Below are 17,667 nucleotides of genomic sequence, written 5' to 3'. Positions count from 1 at the left end.
TCTGTGGCAGCCCCAGGTGGACCTCCTGGCTCCTGCCCCCACCCAATATTGGCAGGCTCTCTGAGCTTGCTTCCTCTTCCACCCGCCCATCTGGCATCTGGTCTGGTAGGGTAATACTCTCCAGGCACCACCAGGTCTTTATCTTCCCTTTGTAAATTAGTCAGAACTTGCTCTGAAACCTCCATGATGCCAAATCCTGGCAGTGCAAGCACCCTTCCACATCCTAAGAAACCAGTTGTTGGTTTTCTTGGAAATTTGCCCTAAACCCCAAATAAAATGAGCATCAAGGCGAACAGCAACAGAAGATGGCTTTTTTTCTTTTACTACAAAGAACAAGGAAGCATCAGTTATTGCTGCCTAATTGGCTGCTATAAAATCTGTGGCTTTAGGGTGGGGATAATATACTTAGGAAAGTGGTGATTTCTGAGCCAATGTTTAAGAGTACTGGCAGATGGAAAATGAAATCCCCCCCCCCCCGCCCGTGTATAAGAAGCCAAGCTTTGAGCAGAGAGTCTTTGTTTAAAAGTGCCACTTGCAAAAGGTTTTCCAGAACCATCAGACCAAAAAATATCTTCCTAATCATAAAATTTGCACTGAGGCTGCTTAGGCTCCTCCAGATGGCACCACAATTTCCTTCCGTGGGCCTGACTTCTCCTGTCTGGAAAGAACATAATTGAGAAAGGTAAAGGAGGTGTCTTTGGCCCTCTGCCTCCTTTCCTTAACTTGGTTTTCCTTCCTTTCTTTCCAGACTGGCAGGGACAGCCCACAGATACACACTCCCACTTTAAAGTTAGGTAAGAGTCCTGATTTAATTAGCCAAGCACACAAAATCTTTTTGGAAGTAATATGACCACACAGGGCAGGAACAGATGAAGCCTATCTCAGCTGGGCCTACCTTAACTTCCCAAAGGGTCCCAAAGGGCAGCACACAATTGCAGTGACCCTGTTCACAAAGGGTGGGGTCTTGCAAGATCTAGAAAACTCCCTTCTTGCTCACCCACTTAATTTCTTTCCTTGGGGTTATGTCCCTTTTGGACAAAGCTTACCTTAACAATCAACATGCTTCTATTTAAGCAAATATTTGTTAACATTGGGTTCTCTCGGTTCTTGAATGGAAGGCAGTATCCTCTAGGCCACAACCTCAACCTGGGCAAAAATATCACTCCCCTAAAACATATTTGAGCCTCCAGCTTCCCAGCAACAGGTAAGTTTGTTTCCACGATAGTGATATAACCACATGGTTAAGTAAGTAGTAGAAAGTAACTAAACTTCAAAAGGTAAAAAGTAAGTCTCCCTCTCTTCTATGTTCCCCCACAACCCCAGCAGCAACCATTATTTTCAGTTTCTCATGTATGACCCAGAGGTGTTTCACCTATATAGAAGCATACAAGTGTGGTATACACATGAGCACATCCTTTACTGCACATAGGAGCATCCCTACACATTGATTTGGACTTTGTCATTTTACTTAGTGAATCTGAGGGAATATTTCATATCTGTAGACAGACATTCTGGAGATCTGCCTCATCTTTTTATTAATGGCATTAGAATTTGTTGGATGGTTGAGCCATTGCTTACACATGTATATTTTTCTATAGTATTCATTCTTCTAGCATAATTGTTAAACTGTGTATACCTTTTTTATTTTGATTGATACTTCCCAAGAGGTTGTACCAGGTTAGACACTCACAAAAAATATATAGAAGTTACAGCCTAGTAGAGAGGTGAGAAGAACACCAGTGCCTACAGAAAACTGCTCTTGGTGCTGAGTGTATGGGTACAGAGGGGCTATGGGCACCCAATGAATGATAGTCATCCATGTGAACTTGAGTAAGTTATCATTAAAACTGAGAAGAGACCTGAAATCATTATTACACTCTGTGTTAACTAACTTGGATTTAAGTAGAATTTAAAAATTTTATAAATAAATAAAAAATAAAACTGAGAAGAGAGTAGCAGATTAGAAGTTGGCCTCCTTTTCCCAGCCTTCAATGTGGAATATACCCCAGTCATGTAGCATACAGTGTCCATATAAATCCTCACTACTCAAACTGTGGTCCTCAGACCAGCAGCATGAGCATATTTGGGAGCTTATAGAAATGCAGATGCTCAGGCTCCACTCCTGACCCACTGAATCAGCATCTGAGTTTAAGCATCTGAGTATAAACAAGATGCCCAGTTGATTTGTGTGCATGTTAAAGTTTGGAAAGTTCTGGCATCATGTTTAAGGGTTCAGCTTTTGGCATCAGGAGGCAGAACTGGATTCAAGACCCAGCCTTTTTCTTGATTTTGTGACCTTGGACAAGTTACTTAAATTCAATGATCCTCATTTACCTCATAATTAAAATGGGAGAATAATAGTAGCTATTTCAGTGCTGTCGTGATGAGTAAATGATGTAGATAAACACACTTAGCAAAGCACCTGACTTTGTTGTAAATTGTCAATAAATGTAATCTAATGATAATAATCTAATGTAATCAAAGGATCTTTGAGGGTATAGTGTGAGGCCTGAGATCACCTTCATCAAAGGTTTGTATGAGCTTTACATGTGCTCCAATAGAAAGAAATCTAACCAGTTGGGTACCTGACTGCCACAAAGCTCTAATCTGAAGAACTGGTAACCCACAATTTTATTTCTTTTCCTTCAGAGAAATAGACTAGCCAAAGGGCCCAGAGGTGGGTGCGGGCACAGCTTTCTCTAAGTATCCTAAGTGCCAAGTTCCTAAATGTTAATGGGCCAGACAGGAAACCAATGGGCTGTGGGCAAGAAGAACCATGAAGAACCTTGCCCCATGAAAATAGTCTGTGGTGACTGGATAAAGCTTAACTGACATCTGTGGCTGACACCTGCAGGCTGGGCTTGCTGCCATTCCCAGAGAGAAGTAGGCCCTTTGCAGAGATTTTTTTTAATGTATTGCTTTATGATTGGAAGGAAATATACTAAAGAAGTATTTTAACAAAGAGATCCCATGAGTTAATCAGTGGTGGGGTAGTGTGGTGTCCTAGATAGAAGTCTGTCAACAGAAGTTTGAATGCCTGCAGTCTGCCAGGCACTGGGGACATATCACAGATTGCCTCTGCCCTCATGGCACTCATATACTAAAGGGTAAATGGACATGCAATAAATAACCCTAAATCATTTTAACTGTGTCACCATTTGGAAAGACGTAATACATAGCTTAGAGCAAAGCAGTGTGTTGTCAGAGGTTGGGAGTCAGGTGGTATGAAAGCTGCCCTAGTTCTGACCCTAATTCATTGTGAAGTCTTGAGTAGTTCACCTCCCTTCTCTCTGCCATTCAATTTTGTCATCAGGAAAATGAAAGATTTGGTTTTGGTGACATCCAACCTTGTTTGCAACTCTGGGCATCTGTGGTAAGGGTTAAAAGCATCCCATTTGTGGGGTGCCTGTGTGGCTCAGTTGGTTGAGTGCCAGCTCTTGTCATGATTTCATGGTTAATAAGATGGAGCCCCATGTCTGTCTCGTGCAATTAGCACAGAGCCTGTGCTAGGAGTCTCTCCCTCTCCTGCTCAGCCCCTCTAAGAGGGACTCTGCCTCTTTCTCTCTCTCTCATTCCCTCTCTCTCTCAGAATAAATAAAAGGGGTTTTTAAGCATCCAATTGGGGCACCTGGGTGGCTCAGTCAGTTAAGCGTCCAACTTCAGATCATGATCTTACCATTCCTGGGCTTAAGCCCCATGTTGGGCTCTGTGCTAACAGCTCAGAACCTGGAGCCGGCTTCAGATTCTGTGTCTCCCTCTCTCTCTGCCCCTCACATGCTCGTATTCTGTCTCTGTCTCTCTGTCTCTCTCAAAAATAGACATTAAAAATTTTTTTAATAAAAAATAAAGCATCCTATCATGTATACCCCCCCAAATGAAGTCTATTTTCTAAAAAAAAAAAAAAAAAAAAAAAAAGGAGACTCCCATAGTATCTTTTATAATCTCAAATACTATCTGATGAGCCTTAAGGACTGGATATATAAACCTGTTAGTTGTGCATGGGATGCCAAACACTAAAGATGCTGGCTGTCAGCAAGTATCAGAGGCTACTTCCTTCTTGTGGGGGACCTTGTCTGGCACAAAGGTTAAGAGCATGAATTCTAGTTGGACTATCTCAAATTAAGTGAAGGAGTCTCGCCTACTTACTGTGTGACCTTAGGAAAAACACTTAATCTCCCTGGATAGCAGTTTCCTCATCTGATACACAGATAACCAGGAGGATAATAGTACTGAACAGATAATGTTGCTGTGGAGATGCAATGAAATAATGGATGTACACAGAATGTAAGTAGCACTATATGAATAGGAACTGTCATTACTACTTTGAGAAATGAGCTCAGAGCTCCTTGAGTGATGATTGTACACTGATGACAGGCAGTAGATGGAGCCTGGAATCTGGTGAGGGGAGTCTGCCAGGGAGCATTAAGAGCATTAGTAAGGGAACAAGTCAACTTTACCATGACCATGGAAAGGACTCAGTTAAAGGGTCTGACATCTGATTCTGGCTTTCTGCTGACTCACTGAGTGATATTGGTCATGTCAGCCATCTTTCTCGGTTTCAATTAAGTTGAGACTCATTTCATCTCAACCTGGGACTGTGAGAAGCTGGTGAGGTCACATAAATGACATTGCTTGGAAAAGTAGGAAGAGCTTGATCAGTGTGAACTATTGCTAGGAAGATGGCATTCAAAGGCTGAGAGGTTGGATAATACATGCTCCCTTCCTTGGCTTTCTGAAAATAGTGACACCATATGGTGTGGATCGTTCACCACTGCTTATCACAAGGCAATGAGAAGAAATGCAGATTTGTTTCAGTCTTACTAGCACTCTTCCTTTTAATAAGAAGTACTTTTTTCTGGTTGTTGTCTTAAGAGGGTATGAACAAGAGGAGGTACAGTGTTGACTCTTAGCACTCCAAATGAAGGCTAGAACTCTCTGCTCCCATCCATTTCTTTTCACCTCCCTGTGCTATTGGAAAGCCCAACTCTCATCTCTGCAGGCATCAAGTATCTCCCTGTGTGTCTGGGTTTCCTCTCATGTGGCTCACCTGTGCCAGCAGCCCCAGGGAGGATAGAGTCTGACTTTTGAAATCATTGCATTTGGTAATCAGAGAAGACACAGTCTGAGGACTCTTTATCCACAGGGTTTTGTTTCATTTTTTTTTTTTTTAAATCTCAACCTGGGTTCTTATTTGTAAAATCTGTTAGCTCATTGGCACTCAGTCTTACCCTGCATAAATTAATCAAGATTTCTTCAGTCCACCATTTTCAACCATTAACTCTCTTTCTTCTAAACTTTAATTAACCTATGAACTATTAACACTGATATAAATGGTTTTGTGTGGCAATTTCTTTGCATGGTGGCTTTTGTCCTATCTGTTAAGAGCCGGTGTTTGTTGAACTTCTGCTTCAAACAAAGCAATAGTTGGGGCTCTAGAATGTACAACTTTGTGGAAAATGCATTCCCTATCTCTGAGGCTCTTATCTCTAGAGAGATTCAATATGGATATAAAAAAATTAAATTTAAAATATAGGTCAATATGTGGTGAATTCCAAAGGGATGATACAACTGGCACCTTCTACAAGGATGTGAAAAACTGGAAATCCATGAGTCAGATCCTGCCCACAGATTTTTCTTTTCAAAAAACAGGACTTGTCACATCATCTCTCTTTATCCTGAAAAAAATCAATAGATTTGGCAAACTGGACTAGCACCAGAGCATTTCACTAGCAGAACAGTTGCCACCTTTCACACAGGGTAGCACTTGCCAGGTCTCACAGCCCCCGCCATCCCACAGTGTCCTCATCTGTACCTGGGCAACTTCCCTCATCCACCTTACCTGCCTGACTCCCATGGAGATTCTGAGTTCAAGAACACAATATTGTGGCTCAGAAGACCGAGAACTCATTGTGGGCTGGATAAGATCTCATGAACATATGAACATTTCTCATGGATCCTGAAGTCTAGGTAGCATTTTGGTAGGCAGGAGAGGTCTTTTCAAGCAAGGTATGATCAGAGGCATAAAAAGGGAGTACATATCCAGGAGGCAGCAAACAAACCAACAGGCTGAGCTGAGGGCCTACATTGAGAAGCGGTGGAAGTAAAGAGTAGAAATGCAGACTGTGAAAGCATTTAGATGCCAGACTGAATTGATTGTGCTAACAATGAAGATCTCCTGAAAGTTTTCAAGCTCAAAAATACCTTGAGGGAAAGGATGTTTTAGGAAGACGCATGGATAACACATATGAAGGGTTAGAAAGAAAAGAGGTAAGAGGTAGAAATTACTTTAGAGGCTGATGCAGGAATCTAGATTTGAGGGCTAGAGGTCTGAGTCTGGCTGAAACCATCAGCAGTGAAAGTGGGGAGCCACAGTGAGGGAAGGGCTGCCAGAGTCTATAACCAATGAGTATGTGACATGTCAGGTTGAGGGAAAGGGAGGAGTCACATAAGAATGCATTGACCAGGCCTGTGGGAGGAAGAGATGTGCTGGAGGCAGGACTTTCAGGAAGACTGTATTATCCTTTCTGCAGGTGTACAAAGAATCTTCCAGAGGGGGTATTCCTCCCCAATCCCTTCAGGAAATATTCTCATCCAGGCCTTTCTTTCTCAGGAAAAAGATGTGACTCCAGACAAAAATCTACTGGCCAAAGTACAAGATGCTGCTCTGTGGCTGGAGACCTTGTCAGACACAAAACCACCCAAGCCTTCTCTCTCCACCACCTCCTCCATTGCTGACTTCTTCCTCGCCCTAACCATCTGCAACTCCGTCATGGTCTCTACAACCACTGAGACCAGGCAGAGAGTAAGGACCACCGACAGTGGGTGGTGGGATGGATGGGAGATGGGACAAGGGGTGAAGCCCTGAATAGAGAGACAAGATACTTGGACCCTAGTCACAGCATCACCATTTCACCACTGTGGGACCTTGAACAGATTTTTTTTTCTGGGACTCAGTTTCTTCATTTTTTAAAAGAAATGGAATAAGTTATAGATGAGCTTTCTATGTAGCTTTTAAACTTTGTATCTATCTGTGTGTAGGGTAGATATTAAGAGTTAATATTTACTAAGCAGCGCTGTGTGTCAGTCTCCATGCCAAACACATCACCTGCATTATCATTTAACCCTCACAACCCAACAACCCTGTGAGCTATGTCCTTGCATTTTACAAGTGAAGAAACAGTGGTTCAGAGAGCTTGGACTTCACAAAGGATGTACGGGTACTACACAGCAGAACCCTCTGTACAGCTACATAATAATATCACATTATACTGGTCTCTGTTTTTATGTGAGGGCAAATAATAATAATAATAATAATAATAATAATAATAATAATAATAAAAACCATGGGTGAAGTTCTGCCAATTTTGAGATAATGCAGCTGTATGGCCATTTATAGAAGTTTATACTCTGAATTGTTTTTTCAGCACTAAAGGTAGATTGATCTTCAATTATCCACAGACTCTCACCCAAGCTCCCTTATGAGTGACTGAAGAGAATAATTGAGTGTTTTAACTTGTGGCTAATGAAATCAAGAAAAAGAGGGTTCACCCAGGTACCAAACCAAAGCCTCCCATATTACACTTAGATCCCATTCAGCCACTAAAAAGTCACCAAGTTATCAAAAGTTTTTAGGGAGATTTGGGAGGCAGGAAATGTTTGCTGAGAAATTAACTCTATTTTCAAGAAAGGAAGAAGTACATATTGGGAAGGATAGCATCCAATTCCCAATTTTCAAGTTAATGGGGAGATGTTAGATGACAGGTAACTCAGGAGTCCAATCTCTGGAGCCAGGAACACCCAGATTTTAGTCCAGCTCTACTACTACACTCTAGGTGGTCATAGCCAATTTATTGAACCTCATCTAGAAGTTAGGATTACATGGCATCTGCTAGAATTGCTGGGGAGGGCGAGATAAGATACTGCATGCAAGGATAAAGCAGACAAGGTCATGGAAAAGGCCCGGGGAATGTAAACTTTTACTATGGGTCTGGCTTTTGTCTCCTTTTCTTTCCTTTGTCCATGACCAAAGCAGGATTGTAAAATTGAGTATTACCAATCCCTAGAATGTCAAGGCTGGAAAGAAATATCTGGCCTAATCTTCTCATGCTGTAGGTAGGTAAACTGAGGCTCACAGAGGTGAGACTTGCCTATAATCCCTAAAGCCCCAAATAATCCATTTATTGTAAAATGACCTTCCTCTTCTGCCATAAAACAGCTTGATATTTTTTTTTTCCAACACTGAGAGTTAATGTTCCACTTCCCTCCTTTTACCACAGGTCACTATGCCACCCTCTGCCAAGGCTCTGGGGACGTCCCTGGAGAAGATTCAACAACTGTTCCACAGACTGAAGCTTTTGAACCTTAGCCAGTCATTCTCATCCACTGTGCCCTCTGACACCGACCTGGGAGAGAGTTTGGGGGCCAACATTCCAACCCCAGACTCAGAAGAGAGGGATGATATGTCTGTGTGCAGTGGAGGTAACTCCACTGATGGTGGCTATAGGAGCAGCACATGGGACCAGGTTGACATCCAGGGGTCTGGATTAGACGCTTCCTTGGAAGAGGTGCTGGAGGCCCCAGCTCTAGGCCTGGCCAGCCCTGAGCTCTGTTATGAGGCTGAGAGCCCTGATGAGGCAGCCCTGGTGCATGCCGCCCATGCCTACAGCTTCACTCTGGTGTCCCGGACACCAGAGCAGGTGACCGTGCGCTTGCCCCAGGGCACCTGCCTCACCTTCGATGTCCTCTGCACCCTGGGCTTTGACTCTGTCAGGAAGAGAATGTCTGTGGTTGTGAGGCACCCACTGACGAGTGAGATCATCGTCTACACCAAAGGCGCAGACTCAGTTATCATGGACCTGCTGGAAGACCCGGCCTGCGGTGAGTCCTACCTCACCAGGGCTCCAGGAAGAGGGGTCCTTGGTTTGGGAGGCAGTATGGAACAGTAATGAGGAGCTGGAGTTATAGAGTCATTTAGTCCAGCAGGTCCCAGCTGGAACAGAGGCCACAAGATGCTTTCTTCAAAGGAGTTCTCTTAAATCATGCTGCATTCTGCATCTCCTCACCCTGGATTATTACAGTGCTCATGAGCTTATTATAGTCTTATACTGAAGAAACTTCTTTATTTATCCCAGTTTCTGGTTTTCCAAACTCATTTTTTAAACATGGATTATCCACACACAATTTTTTCTACCAGGACACTCATTAACATAACCTAGAACGCACTGTGGTCCTAACTCTTACTTGTGGAGAGAAGCCAGCTGAACCCAGAGAAGGAAGTGACTTAATAGAGGTGGCACAGCTAACCAGTGGTAAATCCTAGGCCTAGGTATATTGAATCTCAGTTCAGAGTTCTTTCTATGCCACCAGAATTCTGCACCAGGCTCAGTTCTCTCTGGGAAGCCTCAGGTGTCCTCCTTTATCATCCTTTTCCCCAGCCTCCCCCAAATGGATTTTCATAAACTTGCTCCAAGCCAGAAAAATGTTCCAAAGTCCCTACATATCAGTGTCCAATTTTGAAGCAGCATGAATTAGTGTGCAGCCGCTTCCTGATTGCTAACAAGAAGAAGACAGTTATGGGGCTGTGATTCTCCCAGGATAGTAGATTCCAGCCAAGCTTTAGAATTGCCCAGGCAGCCCTGTGCCTCCTGCATTATCGGCTATGGATTAAAGCCAAGAGGTTCATGGGGATTGATGAGTATTTAGAATGGGAAGGGAGCTAATTAGGTCTCTTCATCCCCAGACTCTGGCAGACAAGTGAATTCAGTGTTCCTGAGTCAAGGGAACCACGGCACTCTATCCCTGGGCAACAGCCATCCAAGCTGCCCTGGAGATATTTTTTCTATTTGTCCCTCACCTGATTCAAAAATAGATTAGAGGGGCTTCCAATAAAAGACACGTACACAATATTACTATTAAAACTGAGAGTCAAAGGTTTGAAAAGCAGGGAAGAAAATAACCCGAGATGTAATATATTTACAGTGTTTGAACATTCAACTTGACCCTGAGGTTCCTAGTAGCCTGAGAAAAAAAAGTGAACACTCCAGGGCACACAGGTAGAAGGCAAAAGGGTTTCATCTTGGGGAGCTAATGTCTTTGAAAATAAAATGTTGTAGATAGTGCTCAATAAGACAGTAGTGCTCAATAGGCACAAAGATTGTGCTTCAGGCACTAGGGGAAAAGTAGAACCTGAAAAATGAGAAGATAATCTTTAAAAGGATTTTTATATTGCATAAAATATCCTTGGAATAATACCATGGGAAAAATCAGAGATTTGTTGGATTTCCTTATAATTATTTTACCGTAAAGAATTGTATGTTTAATTTTGCATTATATGAAGGGAGTAGATGAGGTACATAAAATCTGCTTGCTACTTCTGGCCTCTAAAGATTGCAATCCAGCCCTGGTAAAGAAGGATTCTGAAGCTTTCTCCCAGCTGACTTTTACACAATGCTGCACCTGATTAGTGATGTCTGTGACATCTTAGATAAAGGAGGTGGTGATGGCATCAATCCTGCCCCATACCCACCAACCCAGGCTGAAAAATTGTTTTTATCTGACAGATAAAAGTACTGTAATTGCAGGAGAAAAAGATAAATTTCTTCTGAAAGAAACATGTAAGACTTCCTAAAGGGGACTTTGAGCAACACAATGAAATATTTTTATACTAGAGTTATAGGAAATGCAAAAAATATTTTTTCTAAGGCCATTTCCTATTATAGAAAGAAAGCCTAACTCAGAAAAACACCCCCCTATGTGGTGAAGAACTTAACAATGACATTCAGATCTGTGGCTGTCTTGGGATCTAACTTGATATAAAGACAGAAATAGATGACACAGGGGATGATGGATGATATGTCTAAGACTTACCAAACAGTTTATCCAGGGATAAACTGGCTACCTGGAAAACACCTGAGGTAATAACAAAGATTCAGACTTCTGGTCCATCCCCTGATTCAGAAGGACTTCAACTGGACCTGGGAATCTCTATTATTTGTTTAAGTTCCCAGGTGATTCTAATGCAAACAAGTATTTGGGAACAATACCTAAAATGACCTACCTTCCCTAAATAGAACTTTTCTCAGCTAGGCCTTTTTGGTCAGATACAGAAGGCAGAGAATTTAAAGACTCCTGGAGTCATCACCTTTTGGGACTTCCTGACAGCCAAGAGAGATCTTCTATGTTTCTGGGGTGGGTTATAAGGGGATTCCTCCTCACTCATGGAGGACAATGACTATTTTACAGCAACTGATTCTGATATGGAAAAGAAGGTGAGGAAAATCCAAGCCAGGACCCAGAAGCACCTAGACTTGTATGCAAGAGATGGCCTTCGAACACTGTGCATCGCCAAAAAGGTAAAAATAAATTTCTCCTTTAGTAGCTTTAAGGTCTCAACACTGAGTTGGTCATTTCTATTCTATTTTAGAAGGCCCTTAATAGTGGTTGTTTTAATATTTTCAAAATTAGCTATTTCAAACATTCTAAATTCTGACTCACTACAAAGACCAAGGATTTTGATAATTATGCTGGGACAAAACTCTGGATGGCAAGATTCCATATTAGCATGGCTTTGTTGTTCCCCATTTTTCATTATTTATACATATAATTGGTAACCCATTACTCATAAAATAATTTTTACTGTTATAATTTTACCTTCAAAGTATCCTTTTAGGGGCGCCTGGGTGGCGCAGTCGGTTAAGCGTCCGACTTCAGCCAGGTCACGATCTCACGGTCCGTGAGTTCGAGCCCCGCGTCAGGCTCTGGGCTGATGGCTCAGAGCCTGGAGCCTGTTTCCGATTCTGTGTCTCCCTCTCTCTCTGCCCCTTCCCTGTTCATGCTCTGTCTCTCTCTGTCCCAAAAATAAATAATAAATATTGAAAAAAAAAGTATCCTTTTAAATTTTGCATTATTTGCCTAGATTTGAAATTTAAGAGATACTATGTGATCACATAAAATTCTAGATTTCTGATTTCTCTTATAAATGTAGAGCGTCTGATGAATGGGGTCTACATTCTTGAAAGGCAGCTAATAGCTAGAACCAAGTAGTAGCTGATCCCTTTGATGAGGGATATATTCTCCTGTGTTCTGTAATTGGTCACAGCCCCTACCTTCCCTGTTGCATTGCCCTTGGCTCAGCTATAGTCATGTATTTACCCACCTCTCACCCTGCAGGCCTTTGACTTTGCAACACCTGCAAGGAAGGCAGGCAAAGAGAGATGAATATCAGATTAGAGGCATCTAATAAGGCACCTAAAGTCAGATGGGGAGCTATGATGACATCCACTGCTAGGTGGCTAAAAGTAGTTTCTTCTCTGCAGATCCCCAGAGCTCTTCATCTTTTATGGTGCTTAGTGCAGCAAAGTTTAAGAGCACCCACTTTAAAGTCAGACCTACCTGGGTACAAGTTCCAATCTCACCACTTACCTGGTGTGTGACCTTGGGAAAGTTTCTTCACCTCTCTGACTTTGGGATTTTCTTATCTGTAAAATAGTACTAATGCCCCCTACTTCAAACAGTTGTAATAGAGATTACTGAAATAACACATGTGTAGTGCCTGAGACAGTGACCAGTGCTTACTACTCCACAGATTATAATTATACCCTTACCACCTTCTATTTTCCCCTGAAATTATTTGTGCCTACTTTGCCTCCTCTAATAAGACTGTGAATTCCTCAAAAGCAAAGGCCTATTGTGTCCCCTTGGTTTTCCTTATAATTCCATGTTGGACAAAAGAATAATTTATTGTAATAAGAGACAGTATGCATGTAATACTAACAGAGGGATACAAATGTACTGTGGACTCCAAAGGAGGAAGAGATGCCCTCTAGTTTGGTTCTTCCAGCTATTGGGTACTCCAATTGCTGCCACCTCTCTACCTGGCTCTCCATCCTTCAACTGATGTCTTCAAGGAACAGAAAGAAAGCCAAGTCCATTGCTTGCATTTGCCCCTCCCTGTGACTGACCCCTCTTATCAGTCTATCTCAACTCGGACTTCACTTTGTCTAAGAAAACTAAAAATCCAAATGAAATAATCCTTCTTCCCACAGCTATCACCCTATCCAGTCACATTCTATCATGTCACTCTTTATTTTCCTAAAATTATCTGTTCTTTTAAATAATTTACATGGATTAATATCTCTCACCCTCCACTACCCCATAAGCCCGGGTATCTTGTCTGTCTTAATCACTGCTATACCTCCAGTGCCCAGAGCATAGCAGGAGCAGGGGCTCAATGGATGTTTGGTGATAATGGAACATGAGGATCAATCCTTCATTGATTCATGCATTCAAAACAAACAAACAAACAAAAAACATTGAGGAGAAATAATTGTGTAGGGAAGCTCAGACAGGCCAGGCACATCTGAATTGGCCAGTATTCACCCAGCATTGTGAAAGAGCCTCTTCTTGTTCCATAGGTCATAAGTGAAGATGACTTCCGACGATGGGCCAGTTTCCGGTGTGAGGCGGAGGCATCCCTCGACAACCGAGATGAGCTTCTAATGGAGACTGCACAACATCTGGAGAATCAACTCACCTTACTCGGTAGCTAAAAATAAGTCATCATTAAATTAAAAAGAAAATGCTACAAGCTGGAAAGGGAGTTCTTGGCCCGACTCTGACACTGCTACAGATGTGTCTCAATTAGGAACCTTCCCTGGAGTGCCCTTCCAGGTATTTGGCACAAATGGTGCCAATATCCAACCCAGACTCCACACACCACTTCCTGAGGATGCCCAGGAGCATTCCCATACTTTCTGTTGGACGAAACCCAGGAGCTTGGTTGCTTCTCCATTTTTTCAAATGCTTATTGAGCACCTACTATATGCCAAGGTGCATGCTAGGCATTGGGACTAGGGAACAAGAGCCACAGGCCCTATCTTCTCAGAGCTCAATCTAGCAAGGAAACTGGATGATTCAACAAGGAATTTCAAGTGAGTGTGATGAGGGTTGGGCTGGAAGACGTGCCTGGTTGTATGGGACCACAATCTAGACTGGGGCCAAGGAGAGTGCAGGAAGGTAAGAACTGAGCCGAGCAATGGAGCTAGTCAGGCAAAGAGGAAGAATTTTCAGGCAGAGGGAGGGGACAGAATGAAGAGCTAGAGGTGAGACAGACCCAAGAGGCTAGAAACTCCAAGGTCTGCTATGACTGGACCACAGAGTTGGGGGGAGAAATGATGTGAGGTGGGAAAGGTCAACATGACCCAGGTTATGAAGGTACTTAAATCATATGCTAACAGTTTAGAGAGAAGGAAGTAAAAGCAGGGACAGGTTCATACTTTACAAAAATTACTCTGGCTGCTGCTGTATGGAAGTTCGATCAATACACTGAGGGAAGAAGAGAAGCAGGGAGACCAGCTAAGACTGTAGTATTGTGTTTCTGTGGGAGGAAAAGCATTACCCAGGTAGAAGGAGGAAGCTTTATTTAATCAGGGTTAATTACCTCACAGCTCAGGAGCAAGATCTGAAAAAGGCAACATGTGACAGCACCCTGCCACTGGCCACATGGCTAAAGCCTTCTTTCATCTTGGGAGGCAATGCTGAACTGGGGATGAGGGCCAAATCTTGGCCTAGTGCTATATACAATCCCCACCCCCCTGAGCTTTAGTTTCTCTTCTGTATAAACCATACTGCTCCAAGCTCTCAGCCACACAGGGGTGCAAGGCGACAGACCCAGGGTTGCTGAAAGAAGATGGTGATGCCTTTACATACTAAATATAGCAACAGGATTTGGCAGGAAGAGTGGCAAGCAAGGGGAGACCATTTGTTCCCCACCTCCTTCTGCCTTATTTTTGTTCCTGTGTTTTGACTCCGGGACCTTTGCCTATTGCCTCCCAAAGCCCCTCTGAAAGCTGGCCATGAGAACTTATTTTAACAGAAACCAGAGGGTAGCCAGGCCAGACAGCTCTATCCACCACACAAGACCACAGAATGTCATCCCATTAGGGCATGTGACTCCTTTCTCACCCACCTGAGGCTGCTTTTGTTTCAGGGGAGGGTTCTAGTTTCAGTCAGTGAGAGGTGCTCCTCAGCTGGTTCAGCATGAAAGAGAACGTGCTTGTCAAGATCTGTTGGCTTCCCTTGCTGGGAAAGACTTTCACCACCTCTCTGTTTCATTTTTTCTTTCACACAAATAAATGTGTTTTTCCTCTCTCCTCCTTCACTCAGCCTCCCTATAGTATAAATCAGCTTCAGAATCTCACCTACCAGGCTAACCCTTGGAGAGAAAGACAAGGATTGAAGCAACACTTATCATGGGGTTGTTTACCTGCACATCTGGGCCTGCAATACAAAAGAGGCACTTATCAGGATAGAGTCATCATTTTTGTTCCCTCAAGGTGGCTTTGGAAGGAGAGGACTGGGACTGGGAAGAGATTTCATCTTACCACCAAGAATCTGCCCTGCCACCAATACTGCATTTGCATTTACACTGAGTCCCACACTATGAAATGGTCTTTTCAGTATCCATCCAGTGTAACTGCTTTGCCAACCTATTGTCACTAGGGATTGTTAAAAGAAATGAAATGCCTTGCTCCTGCCCAGAGTGAAGTGGGTAGCCATTAGTCTGTGGTCTAAAAAGTATCTCAATTTAAATACAGATTTTTGCCTAATCAGTTAGTAACTATTTGATATTTGGGTATATATTCATCAGGGTTGGTGCAAAGCTTGAGATCATTCAAAAATTATGGAATCTGCATGTTTAATTCCAAGATTATCATCAAAAACCTGAGTCCTTATTTTGCTGTGAACTGTTAGAGAGCAAAGGTCTCAGTCTCTCTACTTCTCTCCACTCCCATTGCTGGTAGGCCCACAGGGGCTACTCCTCCACAACTCTGCTAAACCTCTAATCTCATCCTGCTTCCCACTCTGTTCCCTAGAATGATCTTCTTAAAACTCAAAACTGATCCTGTCACTCTCCAACTTAACTCCCTTTAATAGCTTTCTTGTCTACCAAATAAATTCCAAATCCTTTAATGCTCTGACAAGGCTCTGCATGATCCAACAGCCTTACCTCCCTTCCTGGCCCCATCTTTCACCCCATTCTGCCCCCCTTTCTTCACCTTCATCTACTCTGGCCTCTGAGCCTTCATACATGCTCATCACTCTACCTGGAATTCTCCTCCTTTGCCACTTCTTGGCCTTATCTTCCAGGTCTGAGCTTAAATAGCACTTCCTATCAAGGCCTTCCCTGACTATCTAGATGAAGTTCAGGTCTTCTAGTATATGTTCACCTGGCATCCTGGGCTTTGCCCCTCATATAGTTCAGTTATAAATTCTTTTTCAATAATGTTTTGAGCTGCAAGAGGGACCAGCTCCGTTTCACTGCTGTATCTTGGGTGCTTAGCACAGCCTAGAACATTGGAGATATTAGATATCATTGTCTGACTTGATAGGGCTTTGGGGAAATTAAACAGCTACTTTTTCACTCTAAATGTAAGCTCTGGTGTCTTTGATCACTCCAGGAGCCACTGGGATTGAAGACCAGCTGCAAGAAGGGGTTCCAGACACAATTGCTGCTCTGCGGGAAGCTGGGATCCAGCTCTGGGTCTTGACTGGAGATAAGCAAGAGACAGCAGTCAATATCGCCTATTCCTGCAGATTGTTAGATCAGACTGACACTGTTTACTCCATTAATACAGAAAATCAGGTGAGGCCAAAGTAGGGACCACATGTCCAAGTGCAGAACAGCCCCTAGACCAACAAGAGATAGGGTTATGGGAGGGATTTGGGTACAGAGGGGAAGCACCCCTACCCTTAAAATATCACTGAACCTTGGAGCTCAGAGGTCCCCAGAAATCATCCACCTCATCCCCATGCATGGCTGACCAGTTTGATTATATTACATCTAGTAGTACATGTTAGAAAGTTTTGATCTTCCAGATTTCACCTTTGGCCCAATCTCCTCATTTTACAAATAAGGAAACTAAAGACCCTTGAGACTAAGTCACTTGCCCAGAGTCACCCTGGTAGTTTCTGATAGAACTAAGTCTAGAACACTGTTCTCTGCCAGGCCAGTGCTGTCTTCATTATACCACATTGTTTGCTCACAGAACCCCAGTTGTTAGTTTCTTATACTTTGGACTAACTCTTCCATTGAAAAAGCCCCAACAAAATTGAAATGATTATGAGTTTAAAATTGCAGCTCCAATTTGTATGTCAGATTGGTTTGCCACAGAATAAAACCTGAAGGAAATGATTCATGAGACCAGTAAATTTTGACAGGATAGGAGAGAGAGAAGCAAAGTCCTAAAACTGCAATTTTAAACCCCAGTAGGTTGTGGGTGGCAGGGGATGGGGTTTGGAGAAAGGGCTGTGTAAAATCTGGAGAAGAGTATTCAAAGTTATAATACAATTTTATATTTAGGAGAAAAAATCTATTTTCACAATGCAAACCACAGAAAGTGAAGTTTTAACACCTTGGTTGATGAATATGGGAAGTAGGCATTAAGATGTATGCTTCCAAAAGGAAGCAGGAAAACATTGTCCTGGAAGGGCAGTGGGAGCAGGGCACTGGAAGGGAGACCTAGACGCACCATGGGAGAAAGGATGGAGAAGAGGGAGGAACATGGGAAAGAACAGCACAAAAAAAGGATACAGGGACGGTGCCGGAACCTCTTTTGGTTTTGCTTAAAACGGATACGGACCCAGAATAGAAGTTCGGAAGATTTAACT

The 17,667-nt window shown here is 42.9% G+C and overlaps 1 protein-coding gene across 1 annotated transcript in view; it reads left to right on the top strand.

Annotated features, from left to right (window-relative positions):
* ATP10B (ATPase phospholipid transporting 10B (putative)) overlaps positions 1-17,667 on the top strand; it is a 274,165-nt gene that overhangs the window by 221,982 nt on the left and 34,516 nt on the right. Inside the window, exons 11-15 of the mRNA XM_040443917.1 lie at positions 6,611-6,802; positions 8,277-8,877; positions 11,242-11,351; positions 13,413-13,539; positions 16,458-16,642. Of these exons, the coding sequence (XP_040299851.1) occupies positions 6,611-6,802; positions 8,277-8,877; positions 11,242-11,351; positions 13,413-13,539; positions 16,458-16,642 (1,215 nt within the window). The remainder of the gene's footprint in view (positions 1-6,610; positions 6,803-8,276; positions 8,878-11,241; positions 11,352-13,412; positions 13,540-16,457; positions 16,643-17,667) is intronic.

This window comes from Herpailurus yagouaroundi, unplaced genomic scaffold (assembly GCF_014898765.1).
Source record: "Herpailurus yagouaroundi ecotype Mexico unplaced genomic scaffold, PumYag 29, whole genome shotgun sequence".
Classification (NCBI taxonomy): Eukaryota; Metazoa; Chordata; class Mammalia; order Carnivora; family Felidae; genus Herpailurus; species Herpailurus yagouaroundi.
Note: the sequence above shows the minus strand (reverse complement) of the source record. Positions and strands in the feature narration are given on the sequence as shown.